The sequence below is a fragment of the Sarcophilus harrisii genome, chromosome 3, assembly GCF_902635505.1.
Source record: "Sarcophilus harrisii chromosome 3, mSarHar1.11, whole genome shotgun sequence".
Taxonomy (NCBI): domain Eukaryota; kingdom Metazoa; phylum Chordata; class Mammalia; order Dasyuromorphia; family Dasyuridae; genus Sarcophilus; species Sarcophilus harrisii.
Genome location: NC_045428.1, coordinates 424640244 through 424658278, shown reverse-complemented (window position 1 = coordinate 424658278; position 18035 = coordinate 424640244). Strand labels below are relative to the sequence as shown.

The following is an 18035-nucleotide window of genomic DNA, read 5'->3' as shown; positions in this document are numbered from 1 at the left end:
ATTATATTATACAATGACCATAGAATACAAAAAAAGCAAATTTTATTAAAAAAAAAAAAAAAAAAGCCACCCCTAAAACTAGAACATGGACTTATTCTCATACTTACTATGACACATTTCATAGAACCACTCCTATTAAAAACTAGGACTTCAGAGATCTATTCCAATTCTTGTCATGTCATAGATGAAAGTAAACTCCAAAAAGTGAAAAGTGCTTTGCCAAATTATGTCTTGTTGTTATAACAGGTACAAGTTAAATCTCCCAAATGTAAACTCCTTGAGGGAGATCAGTATGTAGAAAAGCTACCTATCCTAACAGCTCCTACCACAATACTATGGATATAGTACTAATTTAACAAATTAAGTTTTAAAAAAAATCAACAATTCACTTCAACAAAGGCAGTTATTAAGGACCTTTTATAAGCAAGGATTATATAAGGCCCTAAGGAGACAAAGATAAAAAACAAAATGATCCTGTCTTCAAGTAGCTTATATCCTCCTGGAGAGGGGGCACAAAGAAGGGGATACAATAGAAACTTTAGTAAATTCTCCCAGAGGGAGAGAATATCAATATGGGGGAAGGGAGGAAAAAGAGGGAAATCACAACAGTGTCATGAAAGGTATGATGCCTGAACTGTGTTTTGAAATTCGTTAGAACTCTGAGAGGTGCATGGTGATCCACGTATGCAAAGGCACAAATATAGGAAAAGAACATTGTGCTTAAGAATAACAGCTAAAAAAACCAATCTGATATAATAAAAAATTATATGAAACAAGATAGGAATCAAATTGTAGAGACTTTTATATATCAAAATGACTTTTTTTTTTTTTTTTTTAAATTTCAGAGACAATTGGGAGTCAATCTAGCTTTTTAAATTGGAAAGAGATTCAGAAATATCAGATCTCTGGATCATTTTAATTTGATATCTGTGTGCAAAGATAGACTGCAAAGATGAAAGATTAGAAACAGAAGAGGGTATTATAAAAGAGTAGAAGCTGTATGAGCTGAGAGGAATACAAATGCAAGAGATGCTAATGAGATATGACGATTTTCTGTATAAGAAAACTGATGGATAGTGAAGAGCTGAAGAGTCTGAGGTTGCAAACCTGGATGACTGGATAGTAATGGTTCTTCCAAAGCAAGGGAAGTGTGGACAAAGGATGGGTTTGGCAGAAAATATAAACAGTTCCAATTTGGACATGTTGAGTTTTAGATCCTATGAAGCCATCCCAGAAGAAATGTGCAGTAGGCAAATGCTGGGACTGTGGCTCAGTAGAAAGATTATGATTGAATGTGTAAACCAGGGAATGCTCATGATGAATTAAAAAAACTTAAAATTCTCTCGGGTACTGGTTCTATCTCATCTTTTTCTTTTTTTTTTAAATTTCAGAAAGCTTCCAGTGCCCCATCCAGTATTATAAAAGTTCAATTTAAACTCAATTTCAAATAGGCACTAGATTATTTCAAGTAAAACCAAAAATTCATTTAAAATAATTAGCTCATGAATGTTGAAGAGGATGTGGGAAAACTGGGACACTGAAACACTGTTGGTGGAATTGTGAATACATCCAGCCATTCTGGAGAGTGATTTGGAATTATGCTCAAAAAGTTATCAAACTGTGCATACCCTTTGATCCAACAGTATTACTACTGAGTTTATATCCCAAAGAGATCTTAAAGAAGGGAAAGGGACCTGTATGTGCAAGAATGTTTGCGGCAGCCCTTTTTAGTGGCCAAAAACTGGAAACTGAGTAAATGCCCATCAATTGGAGAATGGCTGAATAAATTGTGGTATATGAATGTTATGGAATATTATTGTTCTGTAAGAAATGACCAGCAGGATGATTTCAGAAAGGCCTGGAGAGACTTACATGAACTGATGCTGACTGAAATGAGCAGGACTAGGAGATCATTATATACTTAAACAACAATATTATATGATGATCTATTCTGATGGATGTGGCTCTCTTCAACAATGAAATGAAGCAAATAAGTTCCATATGTTAAATAATGAGCAGAACCAGCTACACCCAGCGAAAGAACTCTGGGAAATGAATGTGAACCACTACATAGCATTCCCAATCCCTCTATTTTTGTTTGCCTGCATTTTTTATTTCTTTCACAGGTTAATTGTACATTATTTCAAAGTTCAATTCTTCTTGTGCAGCAAAATTACTGTATGGATATGTATATATATTTTTGTATTTAACATATATTGTAACATATTTAACATATATTGGTCTACCTGCCATCTGGGGAAGGGGATGGGAGGAAGGAGGGGAAAAATTGGAAAAAAGGTTTTACAATTGTCAATGCTGAAAAATTACCCATGCATATATCTTGTAAATAAAAAGCTATTAATAAAAAAAAAAATAATCAGCTCAGGGACAAAGTATTATAGAATAAAGAAGGAATCTTAAGATATACACAAATAATTTTACACAATTAACATTTTGATAATCTTTTAGCTAATTCTCTAATTTAAAAACACCAAAACTTATTGATTTTTAGGGTATTATATAAAGAAGGAAATTTATCTATCCAAAATTTTGCCCAAAAAATATGAACAAATTTAGATTCAAATAGAAGAAAAGGTGATTTAACTACTTTTTTGATTATTTGGTTTCTAATAACCATTATAGATGTTATACTTGATTACTCAGGATGGCTAAAGAAGAGAATGTGGTCTTGGTCTTGACATGCATAGGAAAACTGTACTTTATCCTGTTTCAGGATTATAGTCTACACCAGTGGTTCTCAAAGTATGGTCCAGAGAATCCTAGGGATCTCTGAAACCCTTTTAGAGGGTCTACAAATTCAAAAATAGTTTTTATTTCCAATATGGTAAATGTCTATAAATATAATCCAGATAAACAAAAACTTTTTGGAGAGATCCTTAATAATTTTTAATAGGATAAAGATACTGAAAACAAAAATTTGAGAATCACTGGTCTACACTGACCAAGAGTAGCTATCTCACAAAGAGAATATAGCTAAATGAACACAAATCAATAATCCTTGTATAAGAAAGTAAAACAAAACCCGCAAATAGTTGAATTGTATAATTATAAAAAAAAGGGGCCAACAAAGTTCAATTCTGACATTTAAAATACATTTGAAAATAATAGCAATCTTGTTAAAACCTCACCTTAAATATGGAGTATGAGCAGGCTGTGTTGTTACTGAGGAATTTATATTTGGAGGCAGAGATCTGAGAGGGCCAATGTGATCTGGTCCTAGACTATATCCTTGGGGAATGGTGACTTGATGAATGCCCTGAACCATGTAGTTTCCACCATGGTGTTGACCAGGATAAGCCTATAAAACAAACAAAAAACTTCATTCAATGGATTCTGGGATTGTGATTTAGCCCCCCAAACATAAATAAAAACAAAAATACAATAGCAGTGTAGGTTGTTTAAGTCTCTTCTACCAAACTACATACAAAGAAGTTGTGGTATTTGATTTTGTAAGTTCCCTCAATGGAGAGCTTCCAAGTCCTAGTGCTAAGACTATGCCTAGTTTATTGTTGGTTTTTCTGTAGGTGGAGGGCTGGAAGATATTTTCTGCTGGAGACCATCCAAGTTGCCTCTTGTCAGAAAGAAGACTTAGCTAAAGAGACACACAAAACTGTACACTTCCTTAGAGGGAAGAAAGAACACCATTCCATTTTTTCAGTCTTCATACCACTAGAACTGAATGCCCCTGCTATATCATCCATCAGTCTCTCCTTTCCAAAGAAGAAACTAACAAAAGTGTCAGTTACAGATAGGAAGAAAACCTATATAGATGGTTTCTATTTCCTTTTTTTTATTTTACTAATTAGACACCCAATCTAGAAATTAACAATAATCAAGCCATGAAGTGTTTTGGCTAAACGATTTTACTTTATATTTTGGTTTTATTTTATTTTTTAAATCCAATTTCAGAGTGAAAAACTCCCTGAGGGAAAAAATTATCTGTTGCATACAGCATTCAGCACGCATTATCTGTGCCTTATAAATAGCAAATAATAAGGTCTATTCTCTTTTCAATTCCACATTTGCCTATTTTTTAATATTTTATTTTTCTCCAAATACATATAAAAACAATTAGCATTTTTTTTTATTGTCAGTTCTAAATTCTCTTTCTTCGTTCCCTTCTCCCCTCATGAGGTGCCAAGCAATCTGATATAGGTTGCACACGAACAATTGTGTAAAATATATTTCGATATTAGCCATTTTATGGACAAAAAAACTCAAGCAAAAAAAAAAAAAAAGAGAGAGAAAATGAAAAATATGCTTCAATCTGCACTCAACATCAATCAGTAGATGGATAAAATTTTTCATCATAAATTCTTTGGGAATGTCTTGAATCATTGTATTGCTAAAAATTGCTAAGTCATTCACAGCTATTCATTATACAATATTGCTGCTATTGTGTACAACTATCTCCTGGTTCTGTTCACTTCACTTTGCATCAGTTCATATATGCCTGTGCAGTTTTTCTGAAATAAGTCTACTTATCATTTCTTACAGCACAACAGCATTGAATTACAATTCTTTGCTACTGCAAAAAGAGCTACTATAAATAACCTCGTTTAAATGGGTTCCTTCCTAAATTAGTCTATTCTTGTTACAATGGATTACAATTGCAAAATATTTTTATCTTTAAAAACTAATGTTAAATTCTATTTTTATACAAAATGAATATCTTTAAGTGCAATTACATAACTTCTACAAATCATTCAACCATTCATTAGGAAGAGCAAGCTGAAACTGAAAAAAGGGTTTCTTCCACAGTGCTATCACACACATATAACATATACATACACATAACAAACGGTGTCATATCAGCTGCTTTTCATACAGAAATGAGTAAATATGTGTATAAGTACACATTTTTCTTTTCAGGAACTGCTGGTTACAAAAAGTTTTATCCAATAACAGACAACTCTATTTTGTTCCATTTTTCTAGGAGCAGCTAGCATCATTTTTGAGAGACAATTATGATACTGAATAAATTCTTTTGCACCTAGAACTCTTTTTCACCTCCCCAATGTAGTAATCTTCCAACATCTTCAAAAAAATGCATCTTCTATGATGTGGCAATTTCCCTAACTATTCTTTTTTCACTAAACAATTAATAGTCATGTAAAATGCACCCAAATCATATACTCACATTCTGCCTTTTCTCCTTAGTGTCTAAAGGAAATTTCCATTTTTTGTTTTGGTAAAATATCATGTAACCTATATGTTCAAAATGATTTAGAGTAGGTTCTTTTTGTGATGACAAACAAATGGAAATTGATGTGATGCCCAACAATTGGAGAATGGCTGAATAAATTGTGGTATGATTGCAATGGAACGCCACAGAGCTATAAGAAATGATAAGCAGCTTTTTCTAGTGGCAAGAAGTTGGAAACTGAGTGAGTACCCATCAATTAAGGAACAGCTCAATAAATTATACTTTATGAATGTAGTGGAATATTATTATTCTACAAGAAATGATGAGCAAGCTGATTTCAGAAAAGCCTGGACTTATATGAACTGATGCTGAGTGAAGTGAGTAGATCCAAAAGCACAAGATTTTGTGATGATCAACTATGATGATCTTGGCTCTTCTCAGCAATGCAGTAATTTAAGACAAATCCAATAGACTTGGGATGGAAAATGCCATCCACATCTGGGGAGAAGGAATTATGGAGACTGAATATGGATCGAAGCATAGCATTTTCACCTTTTGGGGGATTTGTTTGCTTTTTCTTTTTCATAGTCCTTTCCCTTTTGGTGTAATTCTTCTTGTACAACAATGACAAATATGGAAATATGTTTAAAAGGATTATACATATTTAATTTCTATCAGATTGCTTGCTGTCTTGGGGAGGGAAGAACTAAGGGAGGAAAGGAGAAAAATTTGGAATACAAAATCTTATAAAATGTTGGAAATGAATGTTGGAAAATCTATGTGTTTTTGGAAAAATAAAAAACATTATTGAGAAAAAAGGAAATGATGAGCAGGCCGATTTTAGAAAACCATGGAAAGACTTGCAAGAAATAATGAAGAATAAAATGAGCAGAAACAAGAAAAGTGTTGGATACAGTACCACCAATACTATTTGAAAAATTATTGTGAACTTAGCTATTCTAAGTATTATAAATATTCAAATAAACCACAAAGGATCTATGAAGGAAGATGTTCTCTATCCCTGGAAAAACAGCAACAACAACAAAGAAAAGCCTGTCTAGAATGGTTTCACATATTTCTATTTCTGTGTCATATGGTAGCCATATCTAGTGCAAGAAGGAGGAAGGCAAACAGCTTGGAACTTAAAAAGTAACACAAATAAGTTGTTTTTTTTTTTAAACCCATAGGTATTTTGTCCATCTAAGCTCACTTAGAATGCAATTACTAAATTTATTTGTTTGAAAAGGCTTTAAAAGGGGATTAGTTATTTTATGTGAATGTAGAATTGGTCTCATTACTTAATATTCACACAACTTATTTTTTTACTCAACATTATGTAAAAAAGTTTAATGATTTTAAAACTTTATTATTTCAAGTCTTTATTTACAGATGAAGAAAAGCTGACTGTTACCCTGCTTCATCAATATAATTCACAAATACACCAAACTCTGTGTAAGAATTACATTTAATAAATCAAAGGAATCTATCACCTATATTTGAGGACATTTTTTTAAGTTAGAAAACTAATATGCAATAACAAAATCTTAATTATCTAATTATAAATTTAAAAGTTGCATGCAGTTAGTACAATTTAACAAGGCACTAAAAAGTCTTAATACTTGCCTTGTCTTTAAAACCAAAACAAAATACAACAAATAACTAAGTGCCCTCCTCCCAAGGTATATACTCACTTGTACTGGGACACCAGCTGATGTAGGTGGATAATGTGATGGAGGATGGAGCTTTGAGTAGACAGAATACACAGGTGCTTCATTCACCAACTTGTTGTATAGTTCTAAAGCTTCTAGAACTTTTACATTCAATTCAGACAATTCTGAATGTTTCCTGTTTTAGGAAAAAAAAAAAAGACAAAAGGTGCTTGATGAATCTTATTTCATCTGTTAGACAATTTATTTTTAAAACCGCATAGTTAAAAAAGTCTGAAGAGTCAGTAAAGAAATATGGAGAAAAAATAACTCATCTACAATTTGCCATTCTTAAAATACCTAATTCTTGAGAACATTCTGTGCCTTAAAAATTGTAGTCTATCATAACAAATTTAAAGAGAGATGATTTAACAATTTCGTGGCAAACTTCTAAAAGACAGTGATCAATTCATCCTTTTGGTATCACAAATATTAGCTGTTATATATAAGAGGTGACAAAAATGATTTGATAATTTAATAAAGATCTACTGATCTTGATTACAGATCTCAGTGTAGGGCAGAATAAACTTTGATCCTTAGTATGAAATGAAATACATCTGAAATGAACACACATCTAATTAGGGATTAAATGCAGGTAAAAATTAAACAAATTTATTAACTGTTCCTTGTTATTAATGGATAGTAAGACTTTTTTTTTTTTTTTTTTTTTTGGCTGAGGCAATTGGGATTAAGTAACTTGCCCAGGGAAGGGTTAAATGTCTGAGGTCAGATTTGAACTTTTTTCAGAGCTGGTGCTCTATCTACTGCGCCACTTAGCTTCTCCTTTTCCTTTCTTTTGAGAGAGAAATGGGAATACAAAAAAAATCTTACTGTTTTCAAATCCTTAAATGCGGACAATTTTGATTCTAAACAGTCAAATCCACTCTTATTAACTTATTTGAGGTAGATTTTTCCTTAGTCTAGAGAAAATATAAATAGTTCCTTTTGAACATTCATTTAATGTAAAAGGTAATTTTCCTTATATTACTATAACCTTAAGCAGTCCAAAAATTTTTCAGTTTTTAAAATAATCAACTTTTTAAGACGCTTTGTGTGCTTTTAAAAACTCTAATGTAATTTTTGCAACAGAATTTGCCAACCCAGTTTTTCATGGTTTGATTAATCCTAGATGAATAGTCAATTTCCATACAAAATTTGGGCAAATAAAAAATCTTATCATACATGTGTGTGTGTGCATGCATGTGCGCGCACACACACATACACACACAGATGAGAGGGAGGACTACAAAGGGTAATATAGGGAAAAAGAATCAATGAAAAGAGCTAATGACCATAAAGAGATAATACTTTAAACTTTCTTGGATTTTATAAAATTCTTATTCTCATTACTATAAAAACAGGTCAAAATTAGGAAAATTCTAACTGTAACTAAATAGCTATTATATAACAAGTCAGTGACTGCCTAATTTCTCATATTTCTTTTTCTGCTCTCGGTTAACTTTCTTCTTTATCCTTTACTGTTCATTCATTACCCATTTCTACCTCAGCACCAGAAAGAATACAAAGATCAGTGTGTTATCCTAATTGTGTTCTTATATTATCAGCCTGAAAAATAACAAAGATTCTATAATTCTAATTGTAATATAAACGATCTCTGAAAAACAAGAACAGAATGAAAGGATTCTACATTTATATTCTCTTGCAAAAGCATGGCTAACTGAAAAATGATGATTTTCAAAATAAATTCTCCTCCGCTTTACATTCAAGCCAGATAGCAATGAAACATTAAAAAAATTATGCTTTTTAATTTTGACAGGAAAAATCCCAATAAGTAATTGTGGCTTACCTATCAATCTCTTCAAGTTTTTCATCTATCATAGGGCCCATCTGTTGACAGATATCTGTAAATATAAGACCACTTATAAATCTTTAAATATGACCAAGTCAAATGAGAGACCACACAAAACATGCAGATTTAATGTCTTCCCATTTTTATATGCAAGAAAGGATTACAGAAAACCTAATTAATTTTTATGCTCCTCCAATCTCTAACATGACACAAAAGCCAGGTAAGAATTAAAATTAAAAAGTCACCACCTTGTAATTTAATTGGAGTTACTAACTGGATTTATACATTGTAAAATTTGGAGTCATATTGGAAGATATTTTATCTAAATAAAATTAAGAAACCTGAGCTACACTGCAAAAAATACATAATCATGAAAGTGAATTTGTACACATGAACTACAAAATTCCTTTATTTTCAGATTTACAAATTACACTGATTAATCAAACTATTTCACATGCCTTCACTAACTGAAACAACAAACTACCCATTTATATTTCTCCCTATGGGAAAATTAAAATAAACCTACAAAATATCACATGCCAAAACCATAAAAAGTAATTTACACATTTACTATCCTCTAATCCTCAAAGTTCTGTAAAATTGCTTACTAAGGTATACAATAAAGTTTTTCAGGGAAAATTACAGAATTCTGAAATGGATCTTTGATCTTTAACTTCCTAACTTGCAAAAGAACCAAAATTTCTTAAGACTCTCTCAGTTACTAAGTCAATTCTTTCTCTACATTTTTATACCTTAAATTTTCCCAGCATTTTTACTAGAAAGTCAGAGAGCAAGTATAAATTAGTCCTTCTTCTTGAGCACGCTTTAGTACCAACAAATACATTGTTAATTTTAGAGTGAAACTGATATATATTACTCTATCATGTCCACCCTTATCGTTGAAAAGTTAACTCCTTTCTCTAATACACACAAGCAGAAAAAACAAGAAACCAGAACACTCAAATAATAGCTATGCACATTTTCTTAAGCTAAACTTTTTTCTAATATTCATTAAATACCTTCCAGGTCCAGCAGATCTTGGGAATCTGGATTTGAATCTGTAGGATCTATACTCTGAAGTATTTGTAGTGCTTTATCCATCTTATCCTTAAAAACAGAAAGATGATACTTTAAAAGAGTCAAGAGAATTTTTATCTTAGGGAATAGAAAAATACCTCTCTCCCTACAAAGTCAAGCAATAGAAAAGACATATAAAGAGAGATGATAAAAGGACTCTACCTCATCTATATGAACTGGCTCAGGCTCTGATTTTCTAATTTCTTCTGCAGCTTCATCAATTACATTTGTTCTGTCCACAGCTGCTACAAGAAAATGAATCAAATTTTAATTTCCTCAACATTAATTTCGGCATTATATTCAGTAGTTAATTAACATAAAAAAAACTGTATTTCTAAAAGTGGAAACCCAAATATATTTCCCAAACAATACTGCTTAATGTACACTTTAATATAGGGAATTAATTGAATTCCTCTTCTAAAATTGGGAATGTTTTCATATTTAGCCTATCTGTCTTCTAGTGTCTTCCTTCTATTATTTCCTATTTATCTTGTATACAGCTTGGTCTGTGTTTGTTTGTTGTCTCTACCATCAGATTATGAATTCCTTGCAGATAAGGATTATCTTTTTCTTTGCATCCTCAGAATTTAGCCACTGCCTGGCACATAATAAAAAACTAACAAATGCTTACTGACAATATATTAGTGAATTTTAAAAAAATTAAGCTTTTTTTAATTTTCAAAATATATGCAAAGATAGTTATCAACATTCACCCTTGGCAAAACCTTGTGTCCCAACTTTTTTCTCCTTCTTTTTCCCTCGCCCCCTCCCCCAGACAGGAGATCTATAATGATATATGTTAAACATGTCCAATTCTTCTATATATATTCCCACGATATAAGTGCATATTATACACCTATGTTGCCAAGCACTGTCCTACATCCTTAGGATTTAAAAATAAAGAATACAACAATCCCTTCTCTCAATGAGCTTGCATTCTTTTGGGGGGGGAAAACAAGTACATATAAAAAATGTATTCAAAGTTAATAAACACATACTCACAAAGTAATTAAATACAATATTAAATTGTATCAAATTGTAGTTAGGGAGGGAGAAAACGAGCAGTTGGAGGAGCAGGAAAGGCTTTATGCAGCAGATGGTACCTGGACTACTCCTTAAAAGAAAATCCCTCTGTGAAGCAGAACGAGTGAATTACAAGCATGGTAAAAAGACAGGGGGATACTGAGTTTGTCTAGTTTGTCTAGATGGAAGAGAAAAGATGAGATTGAGGCTGGAAAGTGGAGTCAGCCTATATAGGAACTTGAATGCTGAACAGAGGAGTTTCTATTTCATCTGAAAGCAAATGGGAAGTCACTGGAATCGCATGATCATCTGGTTCACACTTAAAGAAAAATTATTTGAGGGAAAAGGAGAGTCTGGTAAAGATTTTTTACACTTGGAGAAAAACTGGGAGTATTTTGAAAGCATCAGAGAAGCAGCTTGTTTATAGTGAAAGATTGAAGATTCAAAAGAATGGGGTACAATTAAAACTTTTTAATATCCACAATTCTATTTAATATATAAAGCATAGCTAGACAAAAATTAAAAAAAAAAACTCAAATTATCTAAGACAAAAAACTTAGTTTATTCACAATAAATAAATTGTTTCAATAATAATAATCTGCTTATTTAAGGTTTATATCTGACTACTTGGGAGGAAGGGGGGGGGGGGGAATGAGGCAACTGGAGTTAAGTGACTTGTCCAAGTCACAGAGCTAGCAAGTGCCAAGTGTTTGAGGCCACATTTGAACTCGGGTCCTACTAATTCCAGACCTGGTGCTCTATTCAACTGTGGCACCTAGTTGCCCAAATCTGTTCACTTCTAGAAAAGGTCTGAAATACAACCATTACTAAATTTTACATATACATGTATGTATATATACTATATATATATATGTGTACACACACACACACACACACACACACACACACACATATCAGTCTTATATAATGTACTCTACTGTACAACTAAATTTCAAAAGAAATGCCTTCACAATGAAAAATTCTGTATAATTTTCAATTCCCGACACATATATTTTTAAAAGTTAATGTCCCAATAAAATTCTAATACAATTTTAAAAACTACAATAGTTTTCTGTGAGTTCATTGAAACATAATATACTCTATAGAGAAGAATTTAGAGGTCTATTTATTACATCTATTGCATGCATAGGCCCCAGATAGCATTACGTTTCAGAATACAACAATGTCTCTCTTTCATCTTAATCCCAGGGAAGAGTGGTTTGTTTAAAAGAGGCCTACTATGTAATCTACCAGTTTTGATGAGTTACTTTTCCCAATTCCATTTTTTACTGTCAAAGCTATAATGGGAGCATGGAAAAGGGAAAGAATTTTAAGGATAAAGAAAACTCAGAGAAGCACCCATTTCTCTTTTTCTTAAAGGAAAGTACAGATTTCTGGTAGTAGCTCCTGACTCATCAACACTTAATGGGCTATCTGTCCATTACAAAAATGCAACATGTAACCTGAGTTGTTTTTCCCAATACCAGTGATAGATTATTTATCCATATTTTCTTGTTTGGCCACCCATACATTTGCAGAATGACTGGCAGAGGTTACTAGGGGGGAGAACCAGGGAAGGAATGTCTGTACTATTGTTTGAAGGAAATGAAATAGCAATTACACACACACACACACACACACACACACACACACACACACACACTGTTTTAGTTTCATCTACAATATTGTCCCATCTAATACAAATACCCTAAGTTTACCAACCTCTCTTTCTTCTTCTCAACCACAGAGGAGTAAGAAATAAATAAATAAAATTAACAATTGTTTTATTTTTTAAAATAAATTAACTTGCCTCAGATAATTAGAACTTTCCATGACCAACTTATTTAAATGGATGATCCACATAGTATAAGCCCAATTTTCAAACTAAACTTTACTTTTAAGAATTATTTTAAAGACACTATTGTTAAAAATGAGCTAGGAGAGTAGCAATTCCCGGATAATAATTACATCAAAGTTTAATGTCTGAAATGTAAGATTTTAAAGATCTCAAATATTTACTTCATAATCAAAACTATAGTGTACAATTATAATATAAATAAAAACATTGAGTCTAATTTTTAAATAATATTTAACTTACCTATTTCAGACTCTATGCTTAAATTAGGTGATACAAAATTTGATGGAAAAAGTCCTACTCCCCTATGATTTTCTCCTTTCCACCAATTGGCATCACTGAAGATAAGAAAGTAAAAATAAACCACGTTACTAATGCTTATCCTAACTTTATTCATAGTAATATTAAATAGAACTGAAATAATATTGGTATAAAAAATCTATTGGGAATACTGGTTCACATACTATGTTATTAAATTTAATGGACACTGTTAAAGATGCATCAACTTTTGATGTATTGAAAGAGGATTTTGCCAAACAAAATCATTAAAATACTACTCCTTCCCCCAAATGGATCCTCCTTTAAAACAGGAAAATCTGAACAAAATCCAAATTAAAAAATATATATATATACTACCCCTATATAATATTCCACATTCTATAACTCTGTCCTATGTTTTTTGCCCTTTTTTTCTAGTCTTACTGATTTTTGAAATTAATATGAGTTAAGCAGCATTTAAGTGTTATTTTTTTCAGAATAGTCAGGCAGACAAGAAGTTATTCAATTTTTATTTTCAAGATTCAGCTGAAAACAATAATCATGGATGTCAAAATACAGTATTTATTTGGTATAACCTTCTAAGCTAGATAAGAGAATATAAAACAAGCGATTAAAAAGTAGAATTATGAAGGAAAACTTTAAATTCAAGAACAGCTCACTTAATGTTATCAAAGCTACTAACAACAAATCAAATCTAAATTCCTTACTGTGGTATTTAGAGCCTTCAAACCCCTAGGACACCTTCCAATCTTGTCTCTCCATTCACCTAACCTATATAGATCTTTCCCATTTAATCAAACTAGCCTACTCCCTATTTCCTGTCTCTAATGTGCTTTTTTTTATTCTGCCAAAATTCAACCCATTCTTAAAAGTACATCAAGAACTGTCTTTCACTAATTTTCCCTGCTACTTACCCCAAATATTACTGTGCAGATTTTAGAGTCCCAACATCACTTAATTTATATTTCTCTTAACAGTAATAACCCATGTTTTCCCTTATAGTTATTATGAGTGTGTGCTTACTCATAGGATGATATATTTTGGGGTAGAAGGAAAGTTACAGGTCACGGACTACATCTCCTTCATTTGACATAAAAAATTTGAGGGTCAGAAGGGACAAGGCAAAGTACCTTGCACAAGGTCACACTGATAGTTAACTAGCAAAACCTAGATCTGACTCCAAATTCAGTGTTCTGCCTTGAAGCAAGATTTAATAATTATATCAGCCAGTGTCTAACATAAACTCTAGATATTAAATACTTAACCCATTATAGATTTTTATATCTACGCATTTAAAAATCTATCCAGCTAATTAACCAACTCAGCTAATAATTAGTAAAAATGTAACTTATTTTCACTATTTAATGTCATGTGACAAAATCTTGTTACTACTAAAATTAGTCATCAAAAAGCAAAATTAATCAACAGAGAAATTCAAATTCTATCTAAACTTCCTTTCTGAAGTTTTCTGTCAAGTAATTTTGGATGATAATTCCCACTGTAGACAAAGATGGACCAATAAATATCTTTATGCTTATGCCACAAATACTTCATATTTACATTATTTTTTTTTTTTTTTACTCACAACTAACAAGGTTTAAGAAGAATGTTTTTAAAGGAGAAACTTAAAAATTCATTCTTACCCCTATATGGTAACTGAAAGACAATTTGAACTTGTTAAAAAGGTTACCTCAAAATGCAGAAAACTGAAAAACTAAGTTTCCTGTCTTACAAAAATTTCCAAAGAATTCACAAACAAAAAGGTTTTAAAACATACCTGTCATCCAAGACAATAATAATTTCACCACTTTTAAAGGTGAGTTCATTGTCCTCAACTGCTTCAAAATCATACAAGGCTCTGACTTTTTTGGAAATCTTATGATTATTCAACTGAATTTCTGCAGATGGATATAAGGATTTCGTTTCTGTGTGCTGTTGCTTCTGTTCTTGCAAAGATAATTCAATAGCTAAGTTTGGAAAATTTTAAAATAAAAACCAATAATTAACATTCTCTAATTAATTTGCAATAGAAGTCTAAAAATAAAAACTAAATGGTTTCACGTACTTTTTAATATTCAACAGGAGTCACGCTGTAATGGTGGGTTTAGTTAAACTTCATGCTAATGTGAGCATTAGCATAATGCTAATGTTCACACAGAAGAATTGCTAGAAAATTCCTTTGAAAATAAACTTTCTGATGATTATCAGCTTGTATTGTAACAAGTGAGGTCCAGATCTTTAAAAATACAACATGGATTTTGTTACTGAGAGTCTGGACAATTTTCCATACAATACAAATCTATGAACAATTCATGTAGTAAAGATTGTACTCCACTTTTATCAGAAATAAAGTGTTGGTGGTACTGAAATCAGGAAGATGGTGTTAACATAAAATGTATACTGGAATATAAAAGTCATTTGAAGGTACTGCACCAAGTAATGAAATTCAACATTGTTGATGAGTATAACAAAACTAATTTTTTCCTTTTTATTTTTTTTTCCATTCTCACTTTTTTTTTAAATTAAAGCTTTTTATTTTAAAAACAAATGCATAGATAATTTTTCAACATTAACCCTTGCAAAACCTTGTGCTCCAATTCCCCTCTTCCCCCACTACTTCCCCTAAATGGCAAGTAGTCCAATATATGTTAAACATGGTAAAAAAAAATATGTTAAATCCAATATATGCATATATATTTATACAATTACCTTGCTGCACAAGAAAAATCAAATCAAACAGGGGGGAAAAAATTGAGAAAGAAAATAAAGTGCAAGCAAACAAAGTGAATATACTATGTTGTGGTTCACACTCAATTCCCAGTCCTCTCTCTGGGTGTAGATGGCTCTCTTCATCACAAGATCATTGGAATTGATCTCATTGTTGAAGAGGGCCATGTCCATCAGAACTGATCATCATATAATCTTGTTGTTGTCATGTACAATGATCTCCTGATTCTGCTCATTTCACTTAACATCAGTTCATATAAGTTAGAGCTAATTTTTTATCCAAGTCATTTCTTTTTGCAATTTCAGAGTTCTTTTTGCTTTTTAGTCCATATGCAGCTTTATAATAATTACCATTTTATAGATTTGTAGACCTGAGGAGGATCTTAGAAGACACTAAGTCCAATTCTTTCTTTTTACAGATAAGAAAACTTAGGTTTAGTGAAGTCACTTGCTCAGGGTAACAAAGCTATCATGTGTCTGAGGTAGGATTTGAACCCAGCTCTTCCTGACTAACTCATGCTGTCTCTAAAGAAAATACCTGAACAGGCATTTAAAAACAGTAAATACAATAATTTTAATAAACAATCACATTTTTAAATTTACCTTTAGCTATATCTTCATCTTCTTTGCTTTTGTTGGATGATGTACCATTCTTAGCAGCATTTGAAAGTGTCTATAAAGACAAGAGCAAAATAAAGTTACTTTTAAAATGAAAATTATAGATACATAAATTATTTGCATATATTGATTTTTTTTCAGATCTACCATTCATAATCATTTTTCCAATACAAATGAAGTTCTTGACCATATAATTTTTTAAAATAATTGAGTAATTAATTATTTAAACAATTAAAATTTAAATTAATTTTAATTTAATTAAAAAATAAGCCCATGCCTGGGTAATTTTTTACAACATTATCCCTTGCACTCACTTCTGTTCCGACTTTTCTCCTCCCTCCTTCCACCCCCTCCCCCAGATGGAAAGCAGTCCTATACATTTTATATATTTGACCATATAATTTTAAAGCATAATTGATAATTTTCAGTCATGTTATACTCTTTATAATGCCATTTGGGATTTTCTGGCAAAAATGCTGGAGTGCTTTGTTATTTTCTTCTCTGGTTCATTTTACAGATGAGGAAACTGAGGCAAGTAGGATTAAGTGAGCTACCCAGAGTCACATACTTAGTAAATGGCTAAGAGTACCTTTGAACTCAGGTGTCATCTATCTGCCCAAGCTTCCAGTTTATCAACCTTTTAAATTCCGAGATCTACAGATATACTCCATAAACAAAAATTGTCATAGCTTAGATTTCATGACCACCCATATAATTTTGATACCTCTGAGAACTCAATTATCTATGGAACTAATTCATCATTTACTAATATATTGATTTATAATGATTTATATTATTAGTTATCTTTCATATATCTATATCCTGTCAATTAGATCATAAACTTCATAAAGGTAGGGGTTACCTAATTCTTTCTATTATATGTAGTACTTGGCACATAACAGGCATTCCTTAATAATGGCTTGGAGGGAAGGTGTTTTTGTTTAAAAAAAAATTTTTCCCCAATTTTTCTAAAAAGTTTTTATGCTTTTACATCAGATTCTACAAATCATTAGTAAATTTTGGATTTACCTGTAATCCTGTTGAAGGAAAAGTAATTCCTTCTTCTTTCATGGATTTAATAGTTGCAGATATCAGGCTAAACTGTGGATCTTTCTGGAATTCTTCTGACCACTCCACCATTAGAGATTTCAGCTTTTCACATACTTTTGGGTGAGCCTTTTATATGATAGGAGAACAAAGAAAAAAAGACTTGTGTAGTCTTCTAAATGTGTACTTAAATTACAAATGACAATGGATCATATATATTTGTATGTATACATGTATAAATGCACACACACATATATAAACGAGACTGCATACCACATGTAGCCATTTAAAACTCATCTTTTATATTAAATGTGACTAAGTCCAGAGTCTCTCTGAGGTAGCATTGATAAATATCAATTAAGTCAAAAGAAGAGCTATGGTGTCTTCCAAAATTACATGGATTCTGAAGTTTCATCACAAGAAATATATATCTTTTAAGTAACTCAATGAGTAATTGCATTTAAATTCATATTCCCAAGAAAAATACTTAAGATATATACTGCTAGACTGTGTCACACTAACTAGAGTGGAAATTTTTTGGCATTTGTCAAAAATAATCATGGAACAATTTCTCTGCACCATTAGATTGGGAGAGGTAATATTAAAACAAGGACTCTCTTACTGGTATTTCCAGGTTGGCATATATGTGCAAGACTTCTTCATATCTTACCAGACAAGAATTTGTCTTGAAAATACATTTCCTCTTCATTTTTTACCAATTTATTA

At 31.6% G+C, this 18035-nt stretch overlaps 1 protein-coding gene across 2 annotated transcripts in view; it reads right to left on the bottom strand.

The window, feature by feature from the left end:
- The window catches only part of STAM2 (signal transducing adaptor molecule 2), a 42391-nt gene that overhangs the window by 3781 nt on the left and 20575 nt on the right, over positions 1 to 18035 (bottom strand). Inside the window, exons 5-13 of one of the 2 annotated variants that reach the window (XM_012544722.3) lie at positions 17292 to 17438; positions 16248 to 16317; positions 14695 to 14884; positions 12882 to 12976; positions 9923 to 10002; positions 9703 to 9790; positions 8681 to 8735; positions 6859 to 7012; positions 3150 to 3319 (exon numbers count right to left, since the gene is read on the bottom strand). In XM_012544722.3, coding sequence (XP_012400176.1) covers positions 3150 to 3319; positions 6859 to 7012; positions 8681 to 8735; positions 9703 to 9790; positions 9923 to 10002; positions 12882 to 12976; positions 14695 to 14884; positions 16248 to 16317; positions 17292 to 17438 — 1049 coding nt within the window. Of the gene's footprint in view, positions 1 to 3149; positions 3320 to 6858; positions 7013 to 8680; positions 8736 to 9702; positions 9791 to 9922; positions 10006 to 12881; positions 12977 to 14694; positions 14885 to 16247; positions 16318 to 17291; positions 17439 to 18035 lie in introns of both variants that reach the window. The other variant, XM_012544721.3, reaches the window with a different exon arrangement.